This window comes from Pan paniscus, chromosome 1 (assembly GCF_029289425.2).
Source record: "Pan paniscus chromosome 1, NHGRI_mPanPan1-v2.0_pri, whole genome shotgun sequence".
Classification (NCBI taxonomy): Eukaryota; Metazoa; Chordata; class Mammalia; order Primates; family Hominidae; genus Pan; species Pan paniscus.
This window is the reverse complement of record NC_073249.2, coordinates 13,118,079-13,143,791: the sequence shown is the minus strand read 5'-3', so window position 1 is coordinate 13,143,791 and position 25,713 is coordinate 13,118,079. Positions and strand designations below refer to the sequence as shown.

The window sequence follows — 25,713 nt, the reverse complement described above, 5'->3', positions numbered from 1 at the left end:
TAGCATTTCAAGCTCTGATATTTGGGGTAGAAAAGGCTAAGAGTTTGCTCTTTAAGAATAAGCTTTTATTGTGGATTTTGGAAGCTTCTCCTGGGGTGGAGAAGATACAAAAGCCAAGCCTGAAACAAAGAAGCAAAGGCACACCACCCCTGGGGTGATGGGATTTAAAAGAAAATCAAAAACAGTTTAGAAGTTAATAACATCCCCTAAAATTAATAAGTAAAGCATACTCAATTGTCTTCCATTGCTGAAGGTAGTATTTTTTAAAACCTCACTTTATCTAATGGGGACACAGAAGGAAATGATTTTTTGTTTTTAGCAACTTGAAATGATAATGAAATTAATTGTAACTATGGCAGGTAGGGGGTCTGAAAAGCAGAAACCATTCCTCCAGTTGACTTTTATTTAGTCAAATTTTGCAAAGCAATTGAAGTTCCACATTAAACACACAAGGAAAATGACCCATGACAAGTGAGACAATTTGTTGGCATCTGCTATGGCTTGAATGTCCCCTCCAAAACTCATATTGAAACTTAATCCCCAATGTGATAGCATTTAGAAATGGGGCCTTTCTGAGCTGATTGGGTCACGAGGGCTCTGCCCTGAAGAATGAATTAATGCAGTCATGGATTAACAGATGAATGCGTTATCACGGGAATGGGACTGATGGCTTTACAGGAAGAGGAAGAGAGACCCGACCCAGGATGCTCAGCCTCCTGTGCCACCTCTGCAGAGAGCCCCCACCAGAAACAAGGCCATCACCAAATGCGGCTCCCTGATCTTGGACTTCTCAGCCACCATCACTGTAAGAAATAAATTTTTTTTCTTTATAAATTACTCAGTTTCAGGTATTCTGCTAGAAGCATCAGAAAAGTGACTAAGACCGCATCTGAAGGGAGGAACGTTTAACATGGTGGGGTTTTGCCATTTTTGTGTTAATTCTGGAATTAAGACAAATTCCAGCCTCCCAGATGGTGCACCGAGTGACATTACCAGGACCCCCAGATTTGCACAGAAAGGATTCTCCTGACCATCTGCAAGCATCCAAACCAGTTGATCCTTTTGAGGGCAGAGTTTAGAATGGACATTGGCCCATAGCCGAATCCATTTGGAATTGGCACCCCAGCATTAACCATGGTGCATCTCTGATGCTCAGTTGTAACCACGCTATGACTTCAGGAGTACCAGGAAAGAGAGACAGGAGGGAGAGGATGATGGGATAAACTTTACTTGCCACAGACTTTGGTCTAAGCCAGCCTTCTGTGGCCCTGCTGGGGCTTAGCAACCATTAAGATAAGTCTGGCCGGGCGCGCTGGCTCACACCTGTAATCCCAACATTTCGGGAGGCCGAGGCAGGCAGATTATTTGAGGTCAGGAGTTTGAGACCAGTCTGGCCAACATGGAGAAACCCCATCTCTATGAAAAATACAAAAATTAGCTGGGTGTGGTGGCGCACATCTGTAATTCCAGCTACTCAGGAGGCTGAGGCAAGAGAATCACTTGAACCCGGGAGATGAAGGCTGCAGTGAGCCAAGGTCACACCACTGCACTCTAGCATGGGTGACAGAGTAAGACTCTGTCTCAAGAAAAAAAAAACATAGGTCTGTGAGCAACACAACATAAAATTAGAGAGACTCTAAGAAAAAAATACATGAAAGAGATTTCAAAGAAGTGAAGGAAAGTGAGGGACATAAACAATTCTTTGTCCAGGCTGCATAATTTTAACACTACGGCCTTTGTGGCCACACACCACGCAGTTGTGAAGATGGGCTCCCAGTGACTGTCCCCTGAGATGGAGAAATAGCACAGGAAAGAAAGACTTTGCCATATTTGAAAAATGGGCCTTCCTGGGGGATGCCTGTAGAGAATATGAGAAAAAATGAGGAAAGAGAGACCATGTATGGCTGCCATAAGAAAAACTCTACACACCTACGGAGATGTGGGTAAAGCAACATGGAAAACGAGCAGCAAAACAAAAACCCCGCTCCTCCTTCTCCCGCATGAAACGAACATAGAAAAGCAAATTACCTTCTGCAACACATTGCCTGCCATTGCCCGTATAGCCAGCGACACAGCTGCAGCAGAAGCCCGTGGCGTAGTCCCTGCACTCTGCGTGCACCGAGCACTGGTGTCTGTTGTTGGCACACGTCTGGCGGGAATCCGTGTTATAGCTGAAAACTGGTCCGAGAAAACAATTGCATACCTGTAAGCATTTCATGCAGCTCTAGCCCGGTGGGCTGTCTCATCTAGGCACCCTCAAGCACTGCAGGGACTCACACCTGCATGGGCAATTCAAGGGACCAGGCTCACTACAGAAGATTACAATCCCCTACAGGTAGCCACTTAAATAGTTACGTGAGCCTGGGCAACATGGTGAAACTCACATCACTGAGGCAAACAGGTCTAAAAGGAGTTGAGAAATCACAAGGTGATTATTAATTATTGAAAACTGCTAGAATCTAGTGTACTTGGCATCAATGTTAGATTAGTGCTATCCAATAGCAATCTCAGGATGGTGTCCATCCAAACTAGTGAGAACAATGAGCTTCATGTTTGGGGGGACTCTTAAAATATATATTAAAACATATATAATATATATTACCTATGTTATATGGGTCATATATAATATATATTACCTATGTTATATGGGTCATATATAATATATATTACCTATGTTATATGGGTCATATATAATATATATTACCTATGTTATATGGGTCATATATAATATATATTACCTATGTTATATAGGTCATATATAACATAAATATATTACATATATGTAATATATATTAAATATAAATATATAACATATATGTGTAACTATATATGTAAATATGTACATATACATATATGTAAATATATAATATATATTTACATTATATTATATAATATATATTTACATTATATATTTATATATACATTATATATATTTACATTATAAATATTTATATAATATATTTACATTATATTACATTATATAAAATAAAATATATTACATTATATTACATTATAACAGATAAAATATATTTATATGTTATATAATAATATATAATACAGTATATACTACATATAATTATATGATATAATTTTTTTAATTTTTTATTGTGGTAAAATATATATAACATAAAATTTGCCATTTTAACAACCTTAAAATATGTACATATATTTTATCCTCCTTCCTCTGCCTCCCAAGTAGCTGGGACTGCAGGCGGGTGCCATTGTGCCTGGCTTATATTCTTTTTCATTTTAAATCATCCCCCACCCCACCCCAACATACACTTTTCCCTGAGGAATAATTTGGAAGCACTTACACTCAAAAGCTGAACAAAAATAATGCCCTAGTCACACCTGGGCTAAAAAGCCTTTGACCCAAGAAAGAAAAAGAATGTCTCCCTATTTTAAATTTCCACATTCCAACTTCGTTTTATTAGAATCATGAACTGGCTCATTATATTTAATAATCCAGAGCAAATTAATTTGGAATGAAATTCAAAAGCACAAGAGGGGTAAACTTTCAGAGAAGATAATGATCCCATTCATAATTGACTGTTACGAGTGAAGAGAAAAGCAAAGTTTAAACCCAGGTAGACTCTATGAGTCCTACATACTCGGAAGGGAATTTCTGGCTTTATAAAGACAGCGTTTGGAGCCGAGCACACTTGAGCCCTGAACTGAACACGTGATGCCGCTGATTACTTAAACTCCAGCTGTGGGCAGAGCTCTCAGGGGTCATTATGGCCTGTGTACATGTGAACTATTCAAATAACACCAGGAATGCACTACTGGCCACAGAAGACTGACCTTTCTCTTCAACATAGGGAAATAACTGGGGTAGAGGGACAGGAAAACATCTGTTTTAGACACAATCTGCGTTCAAATCTAGGCTTTTTTCAGTCTTAAGTAATACACTGCCCCAAGTTGTTGGGCTGGATATGGTCTCATTCAAATGTGATGGCTTCACAAATGAAAATTTCAGAGATACCTAGAAAGGGTGGAGACAGGATGGAACTCAAAACCCAACATATGCAAGGAAACACACCCAACACATCTGGGGGAGATGACTCCAAAACCCACGGCAGAGTGGCATGTGCTGAGCAATGTAAGCATCACCCCAGGAACCCAGGGTGCAGTAGGAGAACCCTAAGACATGAGCCCCTGTCCTTGTCCTGCCACCAAATGGCAGCTTCTCCATTTCCGTGCCTCAGAAGTAAGTGAGCACGCCAGCCAGTAAGCACCCCATCTCGTCCACAGTTTGGGATACTAGTGAGAACAAGCGTGTATGGCTACTGCTGTGAGATAAATCAGAACAAGTAAGGGCAAATAAAAATGAGTGAACAGTGTGGAATGGGCCAGACTTCTCTAAGAGTTTTATGATCATTCCTTAGTAGAAAAGCAGCAGACAGCTGCAATAAGCTTATCTAAAGGCTTGGACTATCCCATTTATATGAGTCTTAGTGGATTCCGTATGAAACTAATGTGAAAAAAAAATAATGAGGACAGTTTAGTTGGAACATCTTTTTTTTTTTTTCTTGAGACAGAGTCTTGCTCTTGCCAACCAGGCTGGAGGGCAATGGAGCGATCTCGGCTCACTGCAACCTCCACCTCTCAAGTTTGAGCGATTCTCTGGCCTCAGCCTCCAGATTGGCTGGGATTACAGATGCCCGCCACCACGCCCGGCTAATGTTTTGCATTTTTAGTAGAGGCAGGATTTCACCATGTTGTCCAGGCTGGTCTCCAACTCCTGACCTCAGGTGATGCACCCGCCTTGGCCTCCCAAAGTGCTGGGATAACAGGCATGAGCCACTGTGCCCGGCCAGAACATCTTTTATAAGACAAATGAAAGCATCCAGGAGTTCTATTTTCCCTCAAAATGTAGCAAAAATCTGATATAACATAGTTGACCAGAAAATGTACTGTAAAACTTTTTTTTTCTTTTCGAGGCAGAGACTCACTCTGTTGCCAGGCTGGAGTGCAGTGGCATGATCTCGGCTCACTGCAACCTCTGCCTCCCAGGTTCAAGCAATCCTCCTGCCTCAGCCTCCCAAGTAGCTAGGACTACAGGCGTGTGTCACCACGCCCAGCTAATTTTTGTATTTTTAGTAGAGATGGGGTTTCACCATGTTGGCCAGGATGGTCTCAATCTCTTGAGCTTGTGATCCACCTGCCTCGGCCTACCAAAGTGCTGGGATTACAGGTGTGAGCCACCACCTCCGACCCTATTTTTTTTTAAAAGAGTATCTACTTTGATATATATATATTTTTTAATCTTCACAAACCAACTCTGAAACTGACGGGACCTGGGAAGAAAAATAATCAACAATTCTAATTCCAAAACCAAGAGGAAATAAATGTCAAAGATAAGCTTCATAGACAGCCAAAAGAACTTCTAAAATGTTTTTTCAGGTGGATGAATACATTTCTGATCTGAGAAATCACAAGAAAATCTGACTTTCAAAACAATTCTAACGGACGTTTTCTCTTTAAAACAGACAGAACGGAATACTAGGAAACTTGAAAGAAGACACACTCAACAGTCTCCAAAACCATGGTCCTAATCCCAAAAGATCACTGAGCATCTCTGAAGCCACTGGGCATATAACACCAAGGCTCCACGGCTGTGAGAGTTCAGCCTCTACTTTCCCAAGCTCTTATCTTTACAAACCACCATGTAATGCTCACAACTGACATCTCCCCAGCAGTACGCCTGTCTGGAAGCCCACACATCCAAGATCGTTACCAACTGCAACTTAAATGGTCTTACCAACTCCTGTTTCCTCAACTTCATCCACATCTATGACCTGAGGTTGCTGCTGGTGAAAAGTCTCCACTGCCAACTGGAAAGACCTGGTTCTCTCTGTGGGAGGTCCAAGGGGCCTTTCGGTAGCTGCCCGGCGCGGGGAGAGGACGCTGGGCACACTGTATGTGTCAGCACCTCCCCTTCTCAGAGCCTTGTAGGAGAAGGGCGTGGTGCCCACATCCTCCAGGCCCAGACGAGTGGTCGCCAGGTCATAATCTTCATCCTCATCATCATACTCTGCTCCATCTTCAGTTCCGAGGATCACATCTGCAGGCACCACGCCATTGGTGGTGGCTGGACTCCCAATCTCAAACACCCAGACACCCTGCTGCCCAGAGTTACTACTCCTAGGAGGAAGGACAGGCTTCTTAGAAACAGGCCAGCAACCCACCAACAGCCACCACCACCCAAGCAGAGGGAGCCCTGAGGATCTGTGTTGGTCTGCAAGCCATCACCTGCAGCTAGGACTGGAGAGTGGAAGGGCACTGGCCGTCATGTCTGGGCGTCATGTGGCTGAGGCAGTCTAGGGCTGTCTGGTGAGACTGTGTCCAAATGGGCACAATACTAGCACAAGCTCAGTCCCAGCCATTCCAGAGGTGTGCTCCAGGGACACTATCAGGACTTAAAATTCAACTTGCTCACCCTAATTGCTGGTTACATGCTCTACCTTATGAGCTAAGGTGGCTCATAGGACTGACAGTGGCTTTAGGACTGAAGTCATTCATGCTCTCCACTATCTCTTTCCATGACATGGTATGATACAATTGAAAATACATGTTTGGTCTCTGTCCTCACATTCTGAAACAAGAGCTCCTACAGCCTTTGGAATTTCTGGAGTGATAAGAGTGTCTTTTGTAGGCTAATGAGTTGACTGATGGCTGGGAGCTCCTAGACAGTTTCAGGATGGGGGCTGGTGGCCAGAAAGACCAAGGCATGATTAGAGGGTTGGAATGTCCAGCTTTCCCCACTGCCTCCAGGGAGGGGAGATGGGCTGGAGATTGAGTCAATCACCAAGGATCAGTGATTTAATCAACTGTGCCTATGAAATAACACCACCATAAAAACCCTAAAATGATGGGGTTCAGAGAGCTTCTGGGTTGAACACATCAAGGTGCGGGAAGGCTGGTGTACTCAGAGACGGCATAGAAACCCTGCCCCCTTCCCCATACCTTGTCCTATGCCTCTCTTCCATTTGGTCGTTCCAGAGTTGTGTCCTTTAGAATGAACTGGTAATAGTGAAGCATTTTTCTGTGTTATGTAAGCCATTCTAGCAAATTATCAAATCTGAGGAGCATGCCATGGAAACCCTCCATTTATAGCTGGTTGGTCAGAAGTACAGGCGGAAACACAGGACTTGGGACTGGCATCTGAAGTGGGGGCAGTCCTGTGGGACTGAGCCCTTAACCTGTGGGGTCTGCACTAACGCCAGTGCTAGAATTGAACTGAAGTGTAGGACACCCGGCTGGTGTGCAGAGAATTGGTTGGTGTGGGAAAAAAAACCCCACCCATTTGGTGTCAGAAGTGTGAGTGAAAACATTGCAGACGTGGTTTTTTAGAAATCCCAACTCCAGGGCCGGGCGCGGTGGCTCACACCTGTAATCCCAGCACTTTGCGGGGCCGAGGTGGGCAGATCATGAGGTCAGGAGATCGAGACCATCCTGGCTAACACGGTGAAACCCCGTCTCTACTAAAAATACAAAAAATTAGCTGGGCGTGGTGGTGGACGCCTGTAGTCCCAGCTGCTCGGGACGCTGAAGCAGGAGAATGGCGTGAACCCAGGAGGCAGAGCTTGCAGTGAGCCAAGATCGTGCCACTGCACTCCAGCCTGGGCGACAGAGCAAGACTCCATCTCAAAACAACAACAAAAACAACAAAAAAAGAAATCCCAACTCCATTGGCTGTGGGATCTTGGACTAGTCTCAGTTTACCTTTGGTGCTTAAAGGATATGGTGAAAAGCAAATGAGATACAAAAATCCAAAAGCATTTTATAACTATGAAATATAGTAGAATATGCCTAATCTCCACTTCTTCGTCCACCATTTTTACCATTCTTCTGTGTCTGTGATTGGAAGTGCTCCTATCAGAAATTACATGAAATAATTATATTATACGATGGACAGAGGGGACACACATTACTCAGTGGAAAATACTGAGCAAAACAATGGGGTGGGGTGGGGATGATAAATCACAAAAATCCTGCATAAATAGGATGTCTAAGCAATTTGTCTGCCTGGGATTCAAGTAAAGACAGTGGTGTGTGGGAGCTTATATGTACTAGCTTGTGAGAGCTGGCTGTTAAAGCTTTAGGAATTTTGCAAGCCAGTTATTAAACACAGCCATTCTAAACAATTAAATTACATGAACTTCCAATTAAACAAGTTATATTTTTTAAAAGGAAAAAATATTCAGAACTCATCATATTCTAATCCTTTTACTACTGTCCATGCTCTTGAAATTATATATATTAAACCTATTTTATCTTTATGGTGAGAATATATATAATGGTGCATGTTTTCTGAACTCTTCGTTGAGTGACATGACGTTAATAACTTGAACTTGGCCATCGTAGGAGTATTTACATCACAGAAATAGGCAAATGCTATAAATCAGGTTCCTCTGCCCTCATAAAACCAGTTGTTAAGCATTTACCAGCACACCACTAAGTGAAGGGCAGAGGAATTCAAGCTAGATTTGATGATATAAAATTAAAAGGTGGTTTTAGGGGATTCACTCTTGGTTTTTAAAGAATAATGGGAGAGGAAAGGTTTTAATTTTCAAAATCCAATTTGGGCTTTTCCCTCTTTTGTCAAATTCTACAACATAACCTGAGAGCACTATTTCTGTTGTAAGAATATTCCCCCTAGTCAATGTGAAGGAAAAGGTTTTCTCAGCCTTGAGATCAAAGAAGGAGATAGGTTTGAATAACCCTTATTTCTAACAGTGTTTATAGACAAAATGGTAAAAACTGTCTTAAGGCCGGGCGCGGCACTTCATGCCTGTAATCCCAGCACTTTGGGAGGCTGAGGTGGACAGATCACCCGAGGGCAGGAGTTCAAGACCAGCCTGGCCAACATGGTGAAACCCCGTCTCTACTAAAAATACAAAAATTAGCTGGGCATGGTGGCACACACCTGTAATCCCAGCTACTTGGGAAGCTGAGGCGAGAGAATCACTTGAACCTGGGAGGCAGAGGTTGCAGTGAGTCGAGATTGTGCCATTGCACTCCAGCCTTCCAGCCTGGGCAACAGAGTAAGGCTCTGTCTCAAAAAAAAAAAAAAAAAAACAAAAAAAAGAACTATTTTAAATGAGGATGATATCTAAAAACTAGGATATCTGTTCATTCTAAAAATCCATTTCCTTAAGTTCATCAGAAAAGGAGTATCTCATAATATAAAAACTATATGCAAAACTTAAATCCATAGGAACATTTTTAGGTAATGATCTATAATACACATTACATTATCCACATTAAAAAATATTAAGAGGAGAATCTACTGAAGAACAAAGAAAGCATACTTGGCCAAATTTTCAATTGATTCTCTGTCATTAGCAAATATGTTATAAGCTCCGTTGCTCTTCCATAAGAATCCCACTGAACCTTGACTGAACGCAACCACGGCAGGAACTTGGTTGTTTTCCTTCTTTGAGAATGTCGTATGGAACTGCAGACCATCCTCAGGATAAAGGAAAATGGCATAGGAGCTGGAATCAGAGGAGGCTAGAACCGCCTGGAACGTGTTTCTCTGTGAAGATGAGTTAAAATTCAGTTACTTGGAAAAATATCTATAGATCTTAAAATGTGTTATTCGCCAGACTATCTATAAAGCGTACAGTGCTGTAAAGCGATGGCAATATTCTCACCTTATTCTAAAAGAAGGACTTTTGTAGCAAGAACCTAGGATTCTGGGATAGTTCTACTGAAATATCCCTAAGGCTACATCAACATGACATTTTCTGATTAATTCATAAATATCTTCTGCATAACTGTGGCCCTAAGGTTAACCAAAAATTATACAGATGGTACCTCCAGATGGTGGTCTAAAATCTCATGCAATTTAGGAAATTCTTACCCAAAGAATTTGTTTCCATGGCTGTTAACATATTCAACCACATTCATCATTTAACAAACATTTATTGAACCCAAGCACCATACAGTAGAAAAAACAAAACAAAACATGAGATTTGGGAGAAAACAGACCTGGATCCAAATCTTTGCTCTACTCATTATTATGTGACTTGGGCGTGATACTTGAGTTCCCTAAGCCTCGATGTTTGCATCTGTAAAATGGAGATAAAACCACCTCCTTCACAGAAATGAGGAAGACTACATGAGGTCACGTATGAAAGAGCAGGCACATGCCGGGCACGGTGGCTCATGCCTGTAATCCCAGCACTTTGGGAAGGCTGACATGTGAAGAAAACATTGCAAAACCTGAGGTTGGATTCTCTAATCGAAACATTTGCAAAGCGCTGCAGGAGCCGTAAGAGGAAGCGTCCCGTGCCAGGAGCGGTGGGAGTGCATCCCATGCCAGGAGGCTGTGGTTGGTCAAGGCCTCACAGCAGGGCCCAGTCTGAATGAACAAGCAGGAGGAAGCTGCCACCTGCAGGGGGGTCAGGGAGAGGACGTCCCAAACAGAGAGGACAGCCTGTGCAAGATACTGCGGATAAAAAAAAGAGCAAGGGCAAAGTCAGGGAATTATATGTAATTTGGTACAGCGGCTGCAACGGGTATGCGGAGGTGGAACAGATTAGGCCCAAGAGTCAAGCAAGGGCTCCATTCCAATGGGTTAGGCATTTATCACCCAAGTGAAAGGGAGGCAGCTGAGACATTTAACATTTAAGCTGTTTTCAAGTTTGGCACTCAGACAGATAACAGTTGGCAAGCAAAATGTGTCATGCAGGCACCTAACAGACTTTCCCAAAGTGTGCTCTGTGGGATGTAATGCATCCTTTTTGGAGCGGGGGAAGGGAAGAGGTATGGTCACAGGTTTGGAGACTGCTCAGTTAAACAATATTCGGCAAGGCTGGAATGGTGGCTCACGCCCTTAGTCCCAGCTAGCTGGGAGGCTGAGGCAGGAGAATCACTTGAACCCAGGAGGTGGAGATTGCAGTGAGCCAAGATGGCACCACTGCACTCCAGCCTGGGTGACAGAGCAAGACTCTGTCTCAAAAAAAAAAAACAAAAACGAAAACAAAAAAAATAGTATTAGGCAAGTTGCAAGTTTCCTGACTGCAGGACTTTTCAGAGTGAACAGGGTGAATCACCAAGAGGGAGATACAGTTTTAGCATTTCCCAAACTAGAAGGCCATTTCCTCAAGGACTATCTTGTAGGACTGGTGTTTTGTGGTACACACTTTAGGAACCACCAGCCTGAAATACCTCCCATTTATATGAAGTGCTTTGGGACCCTTCAAGTTTCTTTCTTCCTCATTTTCCTATAAAGGTGAAGTTATGGTAGAGAGAAATTATTTTTCCAAGGGAAAATCGGGGCCTGTCCTAAAAAGTCACTTCAGGTCTAGCAACGAGTTCCTGACCTACTCAAAGACCCTGCTTCCTTCAAGGGCAAGTCCGTGCTCTACAGCCTGGTCCTTCCAGCCGTCCCTGATGACTGCGCCCACGGAGAGGCCAACCCTGGGTTATGACAATACTTGGGTTTTGAACCACTCACATGGTCCAAATGATTCTTGTCTCCCCAACTAGAGTCTGGGCTTTACCTTTCTATCTTTGCATCCCTCAGGAGTACTTTGTTATTTTAACCTATCGTTTCATATTAATAATTTCTCTAATCAGAAACCATCCCTCCAGCCGGGCTCGGTGGCACACACCTGTAATCCCAGCACTTTGGGAGGCTGAGGCGGGTGGATCGTTTGAGGTCAGCAGTTGGAGACCAGCCTGGCCAATGTGGTGAAACCCCATCTCTACTAAAAATACAAAAATTAGCCAGTGTGGTGGCCCATGCCTGTAATCCCAGCTACTCAGGAGGCTGAGGCACAATAATTGCTTGAAGCTGGGAGGTGGAGGCTGCAGAGAGCTGAGATTGTGCCACTGTACTCCAGCCTGGGCAACAGAGCAAGACTCCATCTCAAAAAAAAAAAAAAAAAAGGGCCGGGCATGGTGGCTCATGCCTGTAATCCCAGCACTTTGGGAGGCTGAGAAGGGCAGATCACGAGGTCAGGAGATAGAGACCATCCTGGCTAACATGGTGAAACCCTGTCTCTACTAAAAATACAAAAAAAACTAGCCGGGCGTGGTGGTGGGCGCCTGTAGTCCCAGCTACTCGGGAGGCTGAGACAGGAGAATGGTGTGAACCCGGAAGGCGAAGCTTGCAGTGAGCCAAGATTCTGCCACTGCACTCCAGCCTGGGCGACAGAGCGAGACTCCATCTCAAAAAAAAAAGAATAAATAAATAAATAAATAAATAAATAAATAAATAAATAAATTATCCTTCCACTATCTGCCACCTGAGGTAAGAGCAGCCAGGGGATGCCATTTATCAACCCTATTTTTGCCACGTAGCAGTCTTACCAGGAAGTGGTTTGCTTTATGTCTACTTGTCATTAAAACGTAGAGTTATACAACCTTGCAGATAAGCTTTTGGAGGTTTGGGACCTGCAATAACCAGCCTACTAGATTTTGCTTTGGATTTCCTGTCTTTATCAATGGTGTATAACTTATGTCAAAGCAGCACAAGGCGTGAAACCAAAGTGTATGAAGCCAATGTGTCTGATTACCTGCACTTGGACCTGGAGGGGAGCTTACCTTGCCTTTCTGGTCCGGGTCCCTGCTGGGCCCTTGGTAGGGGGCCACGGATTCCCAAGTGACAACCACCGCGCTACTAGGCTGGAAAGAGATCTCCGGGAACCCTCTGTGGACACACTCTGCTGCTCGCTGAGTGATGGAGGGGGATAAGTCTTCTCGATAATAAACCTTCCCCAGGCCATCGGTCGTGTCCAAGTCCGCCAGGAAAGGGGCGACTGCACCGAATGTTGGTGGGAAGAGCCCGGGATGGGATTCTTTGGCCGGGGGTTCACTCGTAGCAATGATGCCATTTGTGGTGACCTGTACAAAACCAAGTGTGGTTAAAAGGAATGCAGAAACGGGTCCTTTCTCAGTAAGACTGAGCACCCACTCCTAGAATACTGTCAGCTGTACCCATGCTATGTAGAATACAACAGAATCTGAGAAAGATACGAGCCTGAACTGCAGACCCCAGCATTCATTTTAAGGCAAAATGGGCTGTGTGGAAAAAGAACAGGAGTCATTATTCAAATCCTAGTGAATTTACTCGAAAAAGGGAGTAATCACTCCCTACCAGGACTGCTAATTGGTGTGCGTACAAAAATGGTTAGGAGCCTGGGCATCAAAGTGAGATCCCATCTCTACACAAAAATACCAAAAATTAGCCAGGCTTGGTAGCTCGGGCCTGTAGTTCCAGCTACTTGGGAGGCTGAGCTGGGAGGATGGCTTAAGCCCCGGGAGGTCAAAGCTGCAGTGAGCCATGATCACGCCAGTGCACTCCAGCCTGGGTGACAGAGTGAACCCTTGTCTCAAAAAAGAAAAAGCAAGAAAAGAAAAATGGTTAAGGTCCAGCCCCCGCCTTTTAAGAAACCCACAATCCAGAAGGATAAGGGAAAGGACTGACACAAAGAGATGATGACACAATATAGCATCAAGAAGCAAATCTGTATGGGGCATTATGGTATCACTAATTATTTTGAAGTTTAATGTGTCAGGATAATAGCTAATATTTACTGAATACTCACCATGTTCCAGGCATTTTTACTAACGTCTAATGCTCAGAAGAACCTCTTAAGACTAGGTACTACTGGCCGGGCGTGGTGGCTCACACCTGTAATCCCAGCACTTTGGGAGGCCGAGGTGGGCAGATCACGAGGTCAGGAGTTTAAGACCAGCCTGGCCAACATGGTGAAACACCATCTCTACTAAAAATTCAAAAATTAGCTGGGCGTGATGGCGGGCACCAAATCCCAGCTACTCAGGAGGCTGAGGCAGGAGAATCACTTGAACCCAGGAAGCGGAGGTTGCAATGAGCCAAGATTGCACCACTGCATTCCAGCCTGGGCAACAGAGCAAGACTCCATCTCAGGGAAAAAAAAAAAAAAAGACTAAGTACTACTAATATCCATATTTTTCTGATGGGGAAAATTAGGCAAATTCATCAATGTGTCCAAAGTTACCAAGTAATAAGTGGCAACACTGGGATTTGAACCCACGGAGTCCGACTCCAAAATTGGTCCTTTTCCAAAATCAGTCCTTTTAATTACTTCATGAATTGCCTTCTTGAAATCAGTTATAACTGCTTATTAAAAGATATCACTGGCCAGGTGTGGTGGCTCACACCTGTAATCCCAGCACTTTGGGAGGCTGAGGCGGGTGGATCACCTGAGGTCAGGAGTTCGAGACCAGCCTGACCAACATGGTGAAACCCCCGTCTCTAATAAAAATACAAAATTAGCTGGACATGGTGGTGCACGCCTATAATCCCAGCTACTCAGGAGGCTGAGGCAGGAGAATCGCTTGAGCCTGGGAGGTGGGGATTGCAGTGAGCCATGATTGCGCATTGCACTCCAGCCTGGGCAACAAGAGAGAAATTCCATTTCAAAAAAAAAAAAAGATATCACTGTTCTTACTCAGCTAAAACTCATGCTCCTTGAGAAAATGGGAAGAGGGCCCCTGAGATACTGTGGCAAACAGCCCCTTGGAGTGGGGGCACTCAGGCTCACCAATGAGGTCTAACACCCCCTCACTTTCTTGTTAGTGCACAATCCACTGATGACATGGAAGACCAAGCCAGTGATAGTTTTCCTTAGATAATCTGTGAATTGAAAGAAAAAATCCCCTAGCTGGGTGCGGAGGCTCACGCCTGTAATCCCAACACTTTGGGAAGCGGAGGTGGGTGGATCATTTGAGGCCAGGAGCTCGAGACCAGCCTGGCCCATATGGCAAAACCCCGTCTCTACTAAATATACAAAAAAAAAAAATTAGCTGGGCATGGTGGCAAGTGCCTGCAGTCCCAGCTACTTGGGAGACTGAGGCAGGAGAATCGCTTGAGCCCAAGAGGCAGAGGCTGCAGTGAGCCGAGATTGCACTGATGATGCATTCCAGCCTCGGCAACAGAGCAAGAGTGCCTCAAAAAAAAAAAAAAAAAAAAAAAAAGAGAGAGAAAGAAGATTCCCTAATCAAAAGGGAGAGATTTTGCAAATGGCACTTTATTTTGCTCTTTAAGGGCTGCAGATTGGAAAAACACGAATCCAGAATAGCAACCCTCAGTTGTTAGAAGGCCAGTGGATTTTCCAGGCCACTTATTTCCCTCCCCCTCCCCCTGCCCCTCCCCCTCCCCTCCCTCCTCCTCCTCCCAGAGTCTTATCCCTCAGTCACTTCACACCTCATTACTAGAGGAGAGTGCAGGGGCAGAAACAAAGAGAGGAATTAAAGACCAAACTCTAAACATGCCAAAAACTTGCTATTAATAAAAAGGTTCAATGTGCAGAACCGATTGGCGCCCAGGTGAGGATTGGAACCAGAGCTCTGGGAGTGAAATGCAGACTTAACAAAACTTTCTCTTTTAACCACATGTTATGGGCTATTAACTCTTTGGGTGACATATTTTCCATCATCACCCGGCACCAGCAAGGCTTTTCTAGAAGATACTGGCAGGCTGTGGAGAAGGGAGTCAGACACGGGGCTTCTTCCAGCTGGTCCCTCTGTCTCCCTTCCAGGGACCCAAACATCTCTCAGCACAAGCATCCCAGGGAGCTGCCATGTGGGAGCGTGGGAAACGGCTCACTCTCTCGAGCCGCCAGAAGTTGGCAGTAAGCAGTTGGAAGTGATCACAGGGAGGCCACATCCAGACAATTTAGTTTTAAAAAGCTGCTTTCCAGTGAAATTTAAATCAGTCCATTAATTTTGAAAACACTCTCAGTGTCTTTTATTATTTGGAATCTAGGCATGGGAATATTTCTATTTTCACAAGGAATGTTTTAAGAGTCAGGTTTTAGGACAAATATCATGCAGCACTGTAAATGCTTTGGACAACGGTCATATAACCCTCATTAGTATTTGCATTGGAAAATTATTTTTCAGCTAATTTTACTGAACATTCAGCTCGATCGTCTGTGATAATGAAGAAAGACGACTTCAAAGATAAATGTAATGTGCAGAACAGCCAGAAGTTTCACTGGATTCTTAGCTTTAAACTTCTACCTTGTAAACTTCATTTTCCTGGAAGTAACAGTTAGTAGCAAAGTTGATGAAAAATATTCCCTTCCACTTGGGTGCAAGTCTCATTTTGAAAAGTCTGTCAAATTCACGATGCTCCTATCAGCCTTGTTCCTTTTCTCCATCTTTTGAAAGTACCATTGGGCAATTCAACAGCAGAAGGGCAGGGAGCAAAAAGGGAAAGGACACAGGCACTCAGGCAGGAGGAGGCACAGACTCAGGCACAATCCCCAAGGGCACTGGGCCGGGGAGTCCTCGGGCCCATGTGACCACTGATGCCCAGGCCATCACCAATATTCGCTCAGTTGGTGAAGCCAGGAAACCTGGAAGTGGGTCCTGGTTCCTTCCTCTTTCTCACCACCCACGCTGCATGTCCTGTTTCCAACTACAGCAGGTCCTCAAATAACTTCATTGCATTCAACGTTGTTTTGTTATAACGTTGATGAGAAAAAAAAAATCTATTCCCTGCTGGAGCCACCGTCTGTGTGGGGTGTCCGTGTTCTCCCCATGTCTGCATGGCTTTTCTCTGAGTACTCTGTTTCCTTCCACATCCCAAAGCTATGCCAAAGTCGGGTGAACTGGCATGTCTAAACTGTCCGACTGTGAGTGAGTGTGGGTGTGTGGGAGCCCCCTTGTGATAGGACAGCATCCTGTCCAGGGTGGCTCCTGCCTGGCACACTGAGCTGCTGGGATGGGCTCTGGCCACCCTCCTCTCTGAACTGGAATAAGCAGCTGGAAAATGAAGGAATGAATGAATGAATACAAATTATCACAGAATGAAAATGTATCAAGTATGAGTAATCACACCAATAAATTATGCACCAATGAATTATACACCAACAAAAGTACTCAGCAAGCTGCCGGATTTGTGATTGTTTGTTTTCGAACTTCGTGGGTCAGAAGTGTTGACAATGTTGCTTTGCAAACACTTCTTCCTTGATTGAACCCACTACCATCATGACCTCCATTTTTCACTGATTCATCAAAAATTGGGTAAATAATATCTTGGTTGTTTTTATTCATCTTAAATTTATGTATAGCTCACATTTATTTATTTCAATGTTTAATACTAGAAGTGTTTTGGGCTTCATGGGAAGTTTGGTGATATGTTTCTGACCAGAAATAAGCCATAGGAACTTAAATGTTGTTTCTGTCAATTACCCGACAGTCAAATCGGTTTAGTTATGCATTTTTAGCTTCAAGCCACAGTATCCAAGAACCTATCCACAATGTTAAGTGAGAAGCTACTGTATATGGCACTTTCTCCATCTCAGCTACCACCAGCACGCCCCCGCCCAACCCCACCACCTCGTTAGTCACATGACTGGCCTTTCTTATCCTTATTCCTCAGCTGAAACAGTGCCTTCTCAGAGAGCTTCCTGGCATCCCCTCCAGTGGATGCCTTTCTCCCTTCCCTCACAACCCTAGCCCCTGATATGTCTTCTTCCTGCCTATTTGCAGGTTCTGGCTTCTCTCCCCACTATGTGGTCATTTCTTCACGGTCAGGGACTCCATTTGTCTTGGTCACCACAGTAGTTCCAGAGCTTACACGTGGTCTGATACATATGAGTCTCCCCACTTCCTGACTTCCTCCAATATAGGGGACAGGCAGGTTCAAAGCAGGATAAGACCTGTGCGCCCAGGTTATTTTAGAAATAAGGCCTGAGGGTGAGCTCAGTTGTAAGTGATATGAAGGGTCAGAGAACTGTGCATTACTGCCGTTCTTGCCACTGGAGTAAAATGCCAATTACTAAAATAAAATAAATAAAAAGTGCATAACTTGAATTCAGTCATGTCTCCAGATCTAACTGCCAGTTTACAAGAAATACAGGAGACAGAAGAACATGCTAATGGACACAATGGGATGCAATCAGCAAAATCCAGAATATAAAGCACTAAAATGGAGAAATATCTAGTTTCTTGAACAAATAAATTTTAAAGAAAAAAAAAAGAGCTGGGGTTGGGGGAGGACCTATAGATTTTAAAAATTCTAAGAGATGGCTAGGCGAGGTGGCTTGCTCCTATAATCCCAGTATTTTGGGAGGCAAAGGCTGGCAGATCACCTGTGGTCAGGAGTTTGAGAGCAGCCCGGCCAACATGGTGAAACCCTGTGTCTACTAAAAATACAAAAATTAGCTGGGTAAGGTAGCAGGTGCCTGTAATCCCAGCTACTTGGGAGGCTGAGGCAGGAGAATCGCTTGAACCTGGGAGGTGGAGGTTACAGTGAGCCGAGACTGCGTCATTGCACTCTATACTGGGCTACAAGAGCAAAACTCCATCTCAAAACAAAAGTCCTAAGAGACACATCTACCAAATGTAATGTGTGGGCTTTGTCTGGGCCCTGATTTAAACCAATCAACTGAAAAGCAAAATAAAACATTTCATGAAACCATTTGCATATTGGACAATATTAAGGAATTATTATCATTTCTTAAAGTATGATCATGATTTTACTATTTTGTTTTTTTAAAGAATTTTTTTTTTGAGACAGAGTCTCACTCTGTCACCCAGGCTGGAGTGCAGTGGTGCAGTCTCGGCTCACTGCAACCTCTATCTCCTGGATTCAAGCAATTCTCCTGCCTCAGCCTCCCGAGTAGCTGGGACTACAGGTGTGTGCCACCACATCTGGCTAATTTGTATATTTTTAGTGGACACAGGGTTTCACCATGTTGGCCAGGCTAGTCTGGAACTCCTGAGCTCAAGCTATCCGCCCGCCTCAGCCTCCCAAAGTGCTGGGATTACAGGTATGAGCCACTGTGCTCGGCCTAAAGAGTCTTTTCTTCTGAGGCACATCTGAAACATTTACAAAACGATAAAATATTTGGGATTTGCTTAAAAATAATTCAGGGCCACGTGCGGTGGCTCACACCTGTAATCCCAGCACTTTGGGAGGCCAAGGTGGGTGGATCACGAGGTCAGGAGATCGAGACCATCCTGGGTAACACGGTGAAACCCCGTCTCTACTAAAAATACAAAAAATTAGCTGGGCGTGGTGGCGGGTGTCTGTAGTCCCAGCTACTCGAGAGGCTGAGACAGGAGAATGGCGGGAACCCAGGAGGTGGAGCTTGCAGTAAGCCAAGACCACACCACTGCACTCCAACCTGGGCGACAGAGCAAGACTCCATCTCAAAAATAATAATAATAATAATAATAATAATAATAATAATAATAATAATTCAGTTTGGGGATGGGGAGGGAACATTAGGAATAAGTGAGGACATCAATGAAAGAAGATTAGCCTCAAATTGGTACTTGTTGGAGCTGGTAATGGATACATGGGAGTTCATTATATTTTTGAGTATATTTGAAATTTTTCATAATAAAAGTTTATTTTTTAAAAACATATAACAGGTCTGGTGCAGTGGATAATCACACCTGTAATTCTAGCCACTGGGGAAGCTGAGGCATCAGAATCACTTGAATCCGGGGGGTGGAGGTTGCAGTGAGTCAAGATCACGCCACTGCACTCCAGCCTGGGTAACAGAGTGAGACTCCATCTCAAAAAATAAAAATAGAAAAAAAAACATACAACAAACCTGACTGATCTGAAGTTCAGCAAAGAAAGGCAAATGGCCCTAATAGATAAGCCAAGACTAACGTTCTCTGTCAGTAGGGCCTGTGGCTCATTGTCCTTGTTTTTATTTGGTTTTGTTTTTCCAGGTTTATTGAGGTATAACTGATAAACAAAAGTGTATAAGTTTAGGGTGTACAACGCGATTTGATACAGGTATATGTTGTGAAATGAATAGCACAATCAAGTTGGTTAGCAAAGCTATCACAGATAGCCGTGATAGATCAACGGGACAGAACTGAGAGCCCAGAGGTGAACCCACACATTTACGGTCAACTAGTGTTTGACAGGGCCACCAAGAACACACAATGAGACAAGGTAGTCTGTCCAATAAACAGTGCTGGGAAAATTGGATATCCTCCTGCAAAAGAATGAAAATGGACCCCTATTTTATAGCACTCATAGAAATTAACTCGCAATGGATTGAAGAATTAAATGTAAAACCTGAAACTATAAAACTCCTAGAAGAAAACAATAAGGAAAAACTCCTTGATATTGATCTTGACAATTACATTTTGGAGATGACACCAAAAGCACAAGCAACAAAAGCAAAAATTAAGAAGAGGGACTCCTTCACTGTCCTTTTTGTGTTGGTGAAGATCCACTTTATTATTTTATTTGTATTGATGCATCATATTTGTACATATTTATGGGGTACATGTGGAGTATATATTTTGATACATGCATACATACAATGTGTAATGATCAAATCAGGATAATTAGGAAATTCACCATCTCAAACATTTATCTTTCTTTGCATTGGGAACATTTCAAATCTTCTTTTCTAACTATTTTGAAATATACAATATTGGTTAACTATAGTCACTCTACTCTGCTACCAAACACTAGAACTTATTCCTTCTATCGAACTGTATGTTTGTACCCATTAACCAACCTCTTTTCATCTCATACCCTACCCTTCCCAGCCTCTGGTAACCACCATTCCACTGTCTACGTCCACCCTTCCTGGTCTTTGAATTTCTTCCTTCCCCAGACTTTCCTACCACTGCCACTCCCCTCCCAGGGACACAGGAGTGTTAGTTGCACTGGGCACATTAGACCACATTAATGAGCAGAAGGTGGTGCTGGTAAAAGCAGATTTTGTAATTAAAACTAATCAAAAGTTACAGAGCCTGAGGCACCCCATACAGTGCCCTGAGTCCAGGAAAAAAAAAAAAAACAAAACATGAAGCGTAAGTATTGCACAGCAGTTACCAGTATCACTTTCTGTTCACTACATTTGTACTAGTTTAAAAAGTACACGGGGCCAGGCACGATGGCTCATGCCTATAATCCCAGCACTTTGGGAGGCCAAGGCAGGTGGATCACCTGAGGTCAGGAGTTTGAGGCCAGCCTGACCAATATGGTGAAATCCCATCTCTACTAAAAATACAAAAATTAGCCAGGCGTGGTGGTGGGTGCCTGTAATCCCAGCTACTCAGGAGGCTGAGGCAGGAGAATCGCTTGAACCCGGGAGGTGGAGGTTGCAGTGAGCCGAGATTGTGCCACTGCACTCCGGCCTGGGCGACAGAGAGAGAATCCATCTCAAAAAAGTACATGGATTATGGGATCGCACTTTAGTTTTTATGAATGTTGGTGAGTAAAAGGCTAGAGGAGAAATGTGCCAGAAAAAAAATTTAGATTGCTTTTAATTCTCCAAACTCTCCATGGTGTCTCTCCTAGTTAACACTACATGCTTTTGGATCTATGATTCCCTCCTTCTTGAAAACCTCCTCAGCTGGGCGTGGTGGCTCACGCCTGTAATCCCAGCACTTTGGGAGGCTGAGGTGGGCGGATCACCTGAGGTCGGGAGTTTGAGCCCAGCCTGGCCAACATGCTGAAACTCTGTCTCTACTAAAATTACAAAAATTAGCCGGGCGTGGTCATGCACACCTGTAATCCCAGCTACTCAGGAGGCTGAGGGTGCAGTGAGCCGAAATCTCGCCACTGCACTCCAGCCTGGGCAACAGAGTAAGACTGAAAGAAAGAAGGAAAGAAAGAAAGAAAAAGAGAGAGAGAGAAAGGAAAGGAAAAAAAAAGAAAAAGAAAACCTCCTCCAAAAACCTTCTTGATAATTCTCAGCTCAGGTGCTTGGCAAAGTCTTATTTTCCCTTGTGAAGGCTTTCTGACCTCCCAACCAGGGTTTATCACATGTTTCTTGCTGTCTGCCCCTCTCTCTAAGTTTGCAATTGGCATCTTGACCCCTCACTTAGGGATCCTGACTCCCAATGGCAGCAGCACGTTCCTTGCTGTATTGATCATATCGCAAAACCCTCATGGGGTGAATGCATTTCTGAGAAAGCCCATCTGAATCACTGAGAGTGCTGCTGATGATAATAATGTAATATTATCATCTTAAGGTAACTTAAGGTAACCAAATATTGCCTAGGTGAGGTTCTTTGTGAATTTGCATTAAGGAGTAAAAACTTGTTTACTGAAAAACAGCTATTTCCAGCATGTTGAGCAATGTAAATATTTCCCTGAAATACTGCTTACAACATCAGTTCACACTGAGAAAAAGTTCCTTTAGCAAAGTTAAACTTCAGCTCACTATGTGGCTAGTAAAACTAAATGCCCCTTTACAGAACCATGTCTTCCCACTCACCCCAAGAAACACAACAAACAATACGGCTTTTCATCCAGCTGCCCTAGGGCAGAGCATGTCAATTAGATCACAAAAAAACCCAGGGTGAAAATGCCAAGCACCACATGGGTAACAGCTGGAACCACTTATGTACAATTGTTTCAACCCAACTGACAAGAAGGGGATGGACAGAGCACCTAACTTATAATGGGAGGGTGTTTCCCATCTTAGAAAGCACTTCCTGTCTCATTTCATCTTTAACGTGAACTTTCAGATAGCATGAATCACCGGAGAAAGTCTATATGCAGATGCTCAATACATTTAAAATTTATGTTAGATTTCTTATGTCCAAATACTCCCTGAAAAAGTGAAACAACAGCCACTTGGCAGGGGGCTTAGATGAGCCTAGTAACAGTCCCCAGGGCAGAAAGCAGCCTGCAATAGTCTAGGGGGAGCCTTCTCCAAAACATGTGTGTTTAGAGAATACTTGAGGTAGAAACAAATGAGAAACAAACAGCGTCCTTTTACAAATACAAATCGCTGTACTGAGAAGACAGTGAAACTTGCAAAAGCAAACTCCATGGGTGAGAGGCAGCAGGAACTTAAAATAATTTAACATAAAGAGTGGAAATGCAGCAAACATGGGCTGTCACCTAATGTTGAGGTCCTTTACTAAGGCTCTTTTTATCTTTTAAAATTTCATGTGACAGGCATTTAGTACAACCATCCCTCTTTTCGCATACTTGAAACAGACAAGGAAATGATGAGAGATTTTAATTTAGCTTTAATGTCACACAGCCAGTAAGTGATAGAACCAAGATCGGAACACACATCTGCTGGAGTCCGTAACCCGTGCTCTTTCTGTTACACTTGGCTGCCTGGTTTAGAGACACTGAGGGCAAAAGTCATGCAAGTTGCAATGTTTTTTGGGATGGCTTCAAAGTTAGTGACTGGGTAGCTACAAAAAGCTGGAAAACAAAATGAGTCCAAAAAAAAGTAAAACACAAAAAGGAAGTCCAGAAAATAGGCAAGTCCGGGACACAATCAAGGTGGAGACTGATTAATTTCAGCCTAGAGCCCACAAGTGGACCTGGAGCCTAATCCGTTTGCAAGGTGCTTTACAGTTTACAAAGCATTTTTACTTTAGTTATCTCATTAAACCTAGTAAAGATTAATATCATTTTCATTCTTCATTTGAGAAAAAATGAGTTTCAGTTTATATAACTTGCCTAAGATCAAACACTAGAAGTGCCAGAACAGAACTCCAAGTCCAAATTGCAAGTGATCCCCATTAACCCCACAGAAGAAATGACTCTGGCATGAAATAGAAATAGAAACAAAAGGATTGGTAAATAAAGCTTAGAGACAATCTAAGGATTACTGGAAAGGGGTCCCGATCCAGACCCTCAGAAAGGGTTCTTGGATCTTGCACAAGAAAGAATTCAGGGCAAGTCCATAAAGTGAAAGCAAGTTTATTAAGAAAGTAAAGGAATAAAGAACAGCAGCCGGGCGTGGTGGCTCACGCCTGTAATCCCAGCACTTTGGGAGGCCAAGACGGGTGGATCACGAGGTCAAGAGATCAAGACCATCCTGGCCAACATGGTGAAACCCCGTCTCTACTAAAAATACAAAAATTATCTGGGCGTGTTGGCATGTGCCTGTAGTCCCAGCTACTTGGGAGGCTGAGGTAGGAAAATTGCTTGAACCCAGGAGGTGGAGGTTGCAGTGAGCCGACATCGTGCCACTGCACTCCAGCCTGGTGACAGAGTGAGACTCAGTCTCAAAAAAAAAAAAAAAAAAAGAATTGTTACTCCATAGACAGAGCAGCCCCAAGGGCTGCTAGTAGCCCATTTTCATGGCTATTTCTTGATGATATGCTAAACAAGGGGTGGATTATTCATGCCTCCCCTTTTTAGACCATATAGGGTAACTTTCTGACATTTCCATGGCATTTGTAAAGTGTCATGGCGCTGGTGAGAGTGTAGTAGTGAGGATGACCAGAGGTCACTCTCATCGCCGTCTTGGTTTTGATAGGTTTTGGCCGGCTTCTTTACTGCAACCTGTTTTATCAGGAAGGTCTTCATGACCTGTATCTTGTGCTGACCTCCTATCTCATCCTTTGACTTAGAATGCCTTAACCATCAGGGAATGCAGTCCAGTAGGTCTCAGCCTCATTTTACCCAGCGCCTGTTCAAGATGGAATTGCTCAGTTCACATGCCTCTGACATAAGGGTAATAGAGATGAGTCAATATTTTCAACTTAATCCAGTTAATGTCCAAGTGACTTTGGATCAGTTACCCCTCTCTTCTGCAGAAAATTTCTACCTGAGATTACTTTCCAACATTTAAAAATGGTTGGGGCTTTTCCGATGGTAGTGGGTTATCTGAACTTATTAGCATTAGTATCACTAAAGTTGATATACAAACCCCCCAGGCTAAATTAGACTGGCAAAAAAAAAATCTGTTGGGTTCTTTAAATTTTAACTACGGGTGTGTCTATCAAAGAAGTAGCCCTTGAGGATGCAACACCAAGGGCCTTGGGGTGTGAGACCCCCAATCTCTGGGGAGACACATGTTTCTCCTTAACAACCTGAATATAGATATCAGAAGTTTACCTGTGGCAATTGGAGCCTAGTACTGTATTACACAAATTCCTTAACTTAAACATAAAAAATTACAGGAAAAGAGTTCAGCATTTATCTGCCTTTCCAGAATGAACAGTATATCAGTGTTACCCAAAAGTCATGGTTGATGAGGAAAACCTCTTTACAGAATATGCCAGCTAATAAATGCAGAAAGAATGACAGAAACAAGCAACCAGCAAAACAAAATAAAACATCATCCTGCAAACTTTAATTTAATTACTGTTTCAGGCAAAGATCATCAATAGATGCTAAAACCATTAGGTGAAAGATTAGTGGGCAGGAAATAGATGATAAGGCCAAAGTGAGTGTCACCCCGTAGCTCAGTTGCTGCTCACCTGGGGAAAAATATAACTTCACAGGCATGATCTGGCTGTAATCTCCTTAACACCAGGTATTAATCTTAGCGTGGCAAGCCAAGTAATAACCAGACATCACTTGCCTGCTAATGTTATCCAATGTGAAAAATACAGCTTCGTTTATGAAGGATTCTTCTTTTTTTTTTTTTTTTTTTTTTTTGAGACAAAGTCTCAGTCTCACTCTGTTTCCCAGGCTGAGTGCAATGGCGTGATCTTGGCTTACTGCAACCTCCATCTCTCAGGCTCAAGAGATTCTCCTGCCTCAGCCTCCTGAGTAGCTGAGATTACAGGTGCACGCCACCATACCTGGCTGGTTTTCGTATTTTTAGTAGAGATGAGGTTCCACCATGTTGGCCAGGCTGGTCTCATTTATGAAGTATTCTTGTTGAAAGATGAGGCCCTTCTCAACAATTAAAAAAAAAAAACCCGATTTTTTTTTAATGACCAAAGGATTTGAACAGGCATTTCTCCAAAGAAGAAACACAAATGGCCAATGAGCACATGAAAAGATTCTCA

The 25,713-nt window shown here is 43.4% G+C and overlaps 1 protein-coding gene across 1 annotated transcript in view; it reads right to left on the bottom strand.

Moving 5' to 3' along the window:
- The window catches only part of NID1 (nidogen 1), an 88,550-nt gene that overhangs the window by 59,450 nt on the left and 3,387 nt on the right, over positions 1-25,713 (bottom strand). Inside the window, exons 2-5 of the mRNA XM_003824506.7 lie at positions 12,562-12,861; positions 9,318-9,544; positions 5,765-6,147; positions 2,029-2,178 (exon numbers count right to left, since the gene is read on the bottom strand). Of these exons, the coding sequence (XP_003824554.2) occupies positions 2,029-2,178; positions 5,765-6,147; positions 9,318-9,544; positions 12,562-12,861 (1,060 nt within the window). The remainder of the gene's footprint in view (positions 1-2,028; positions 2,179-5,764; positions 6,148-9,317; positions 9,545-12,561; positions 12,862-25,713) is intronic.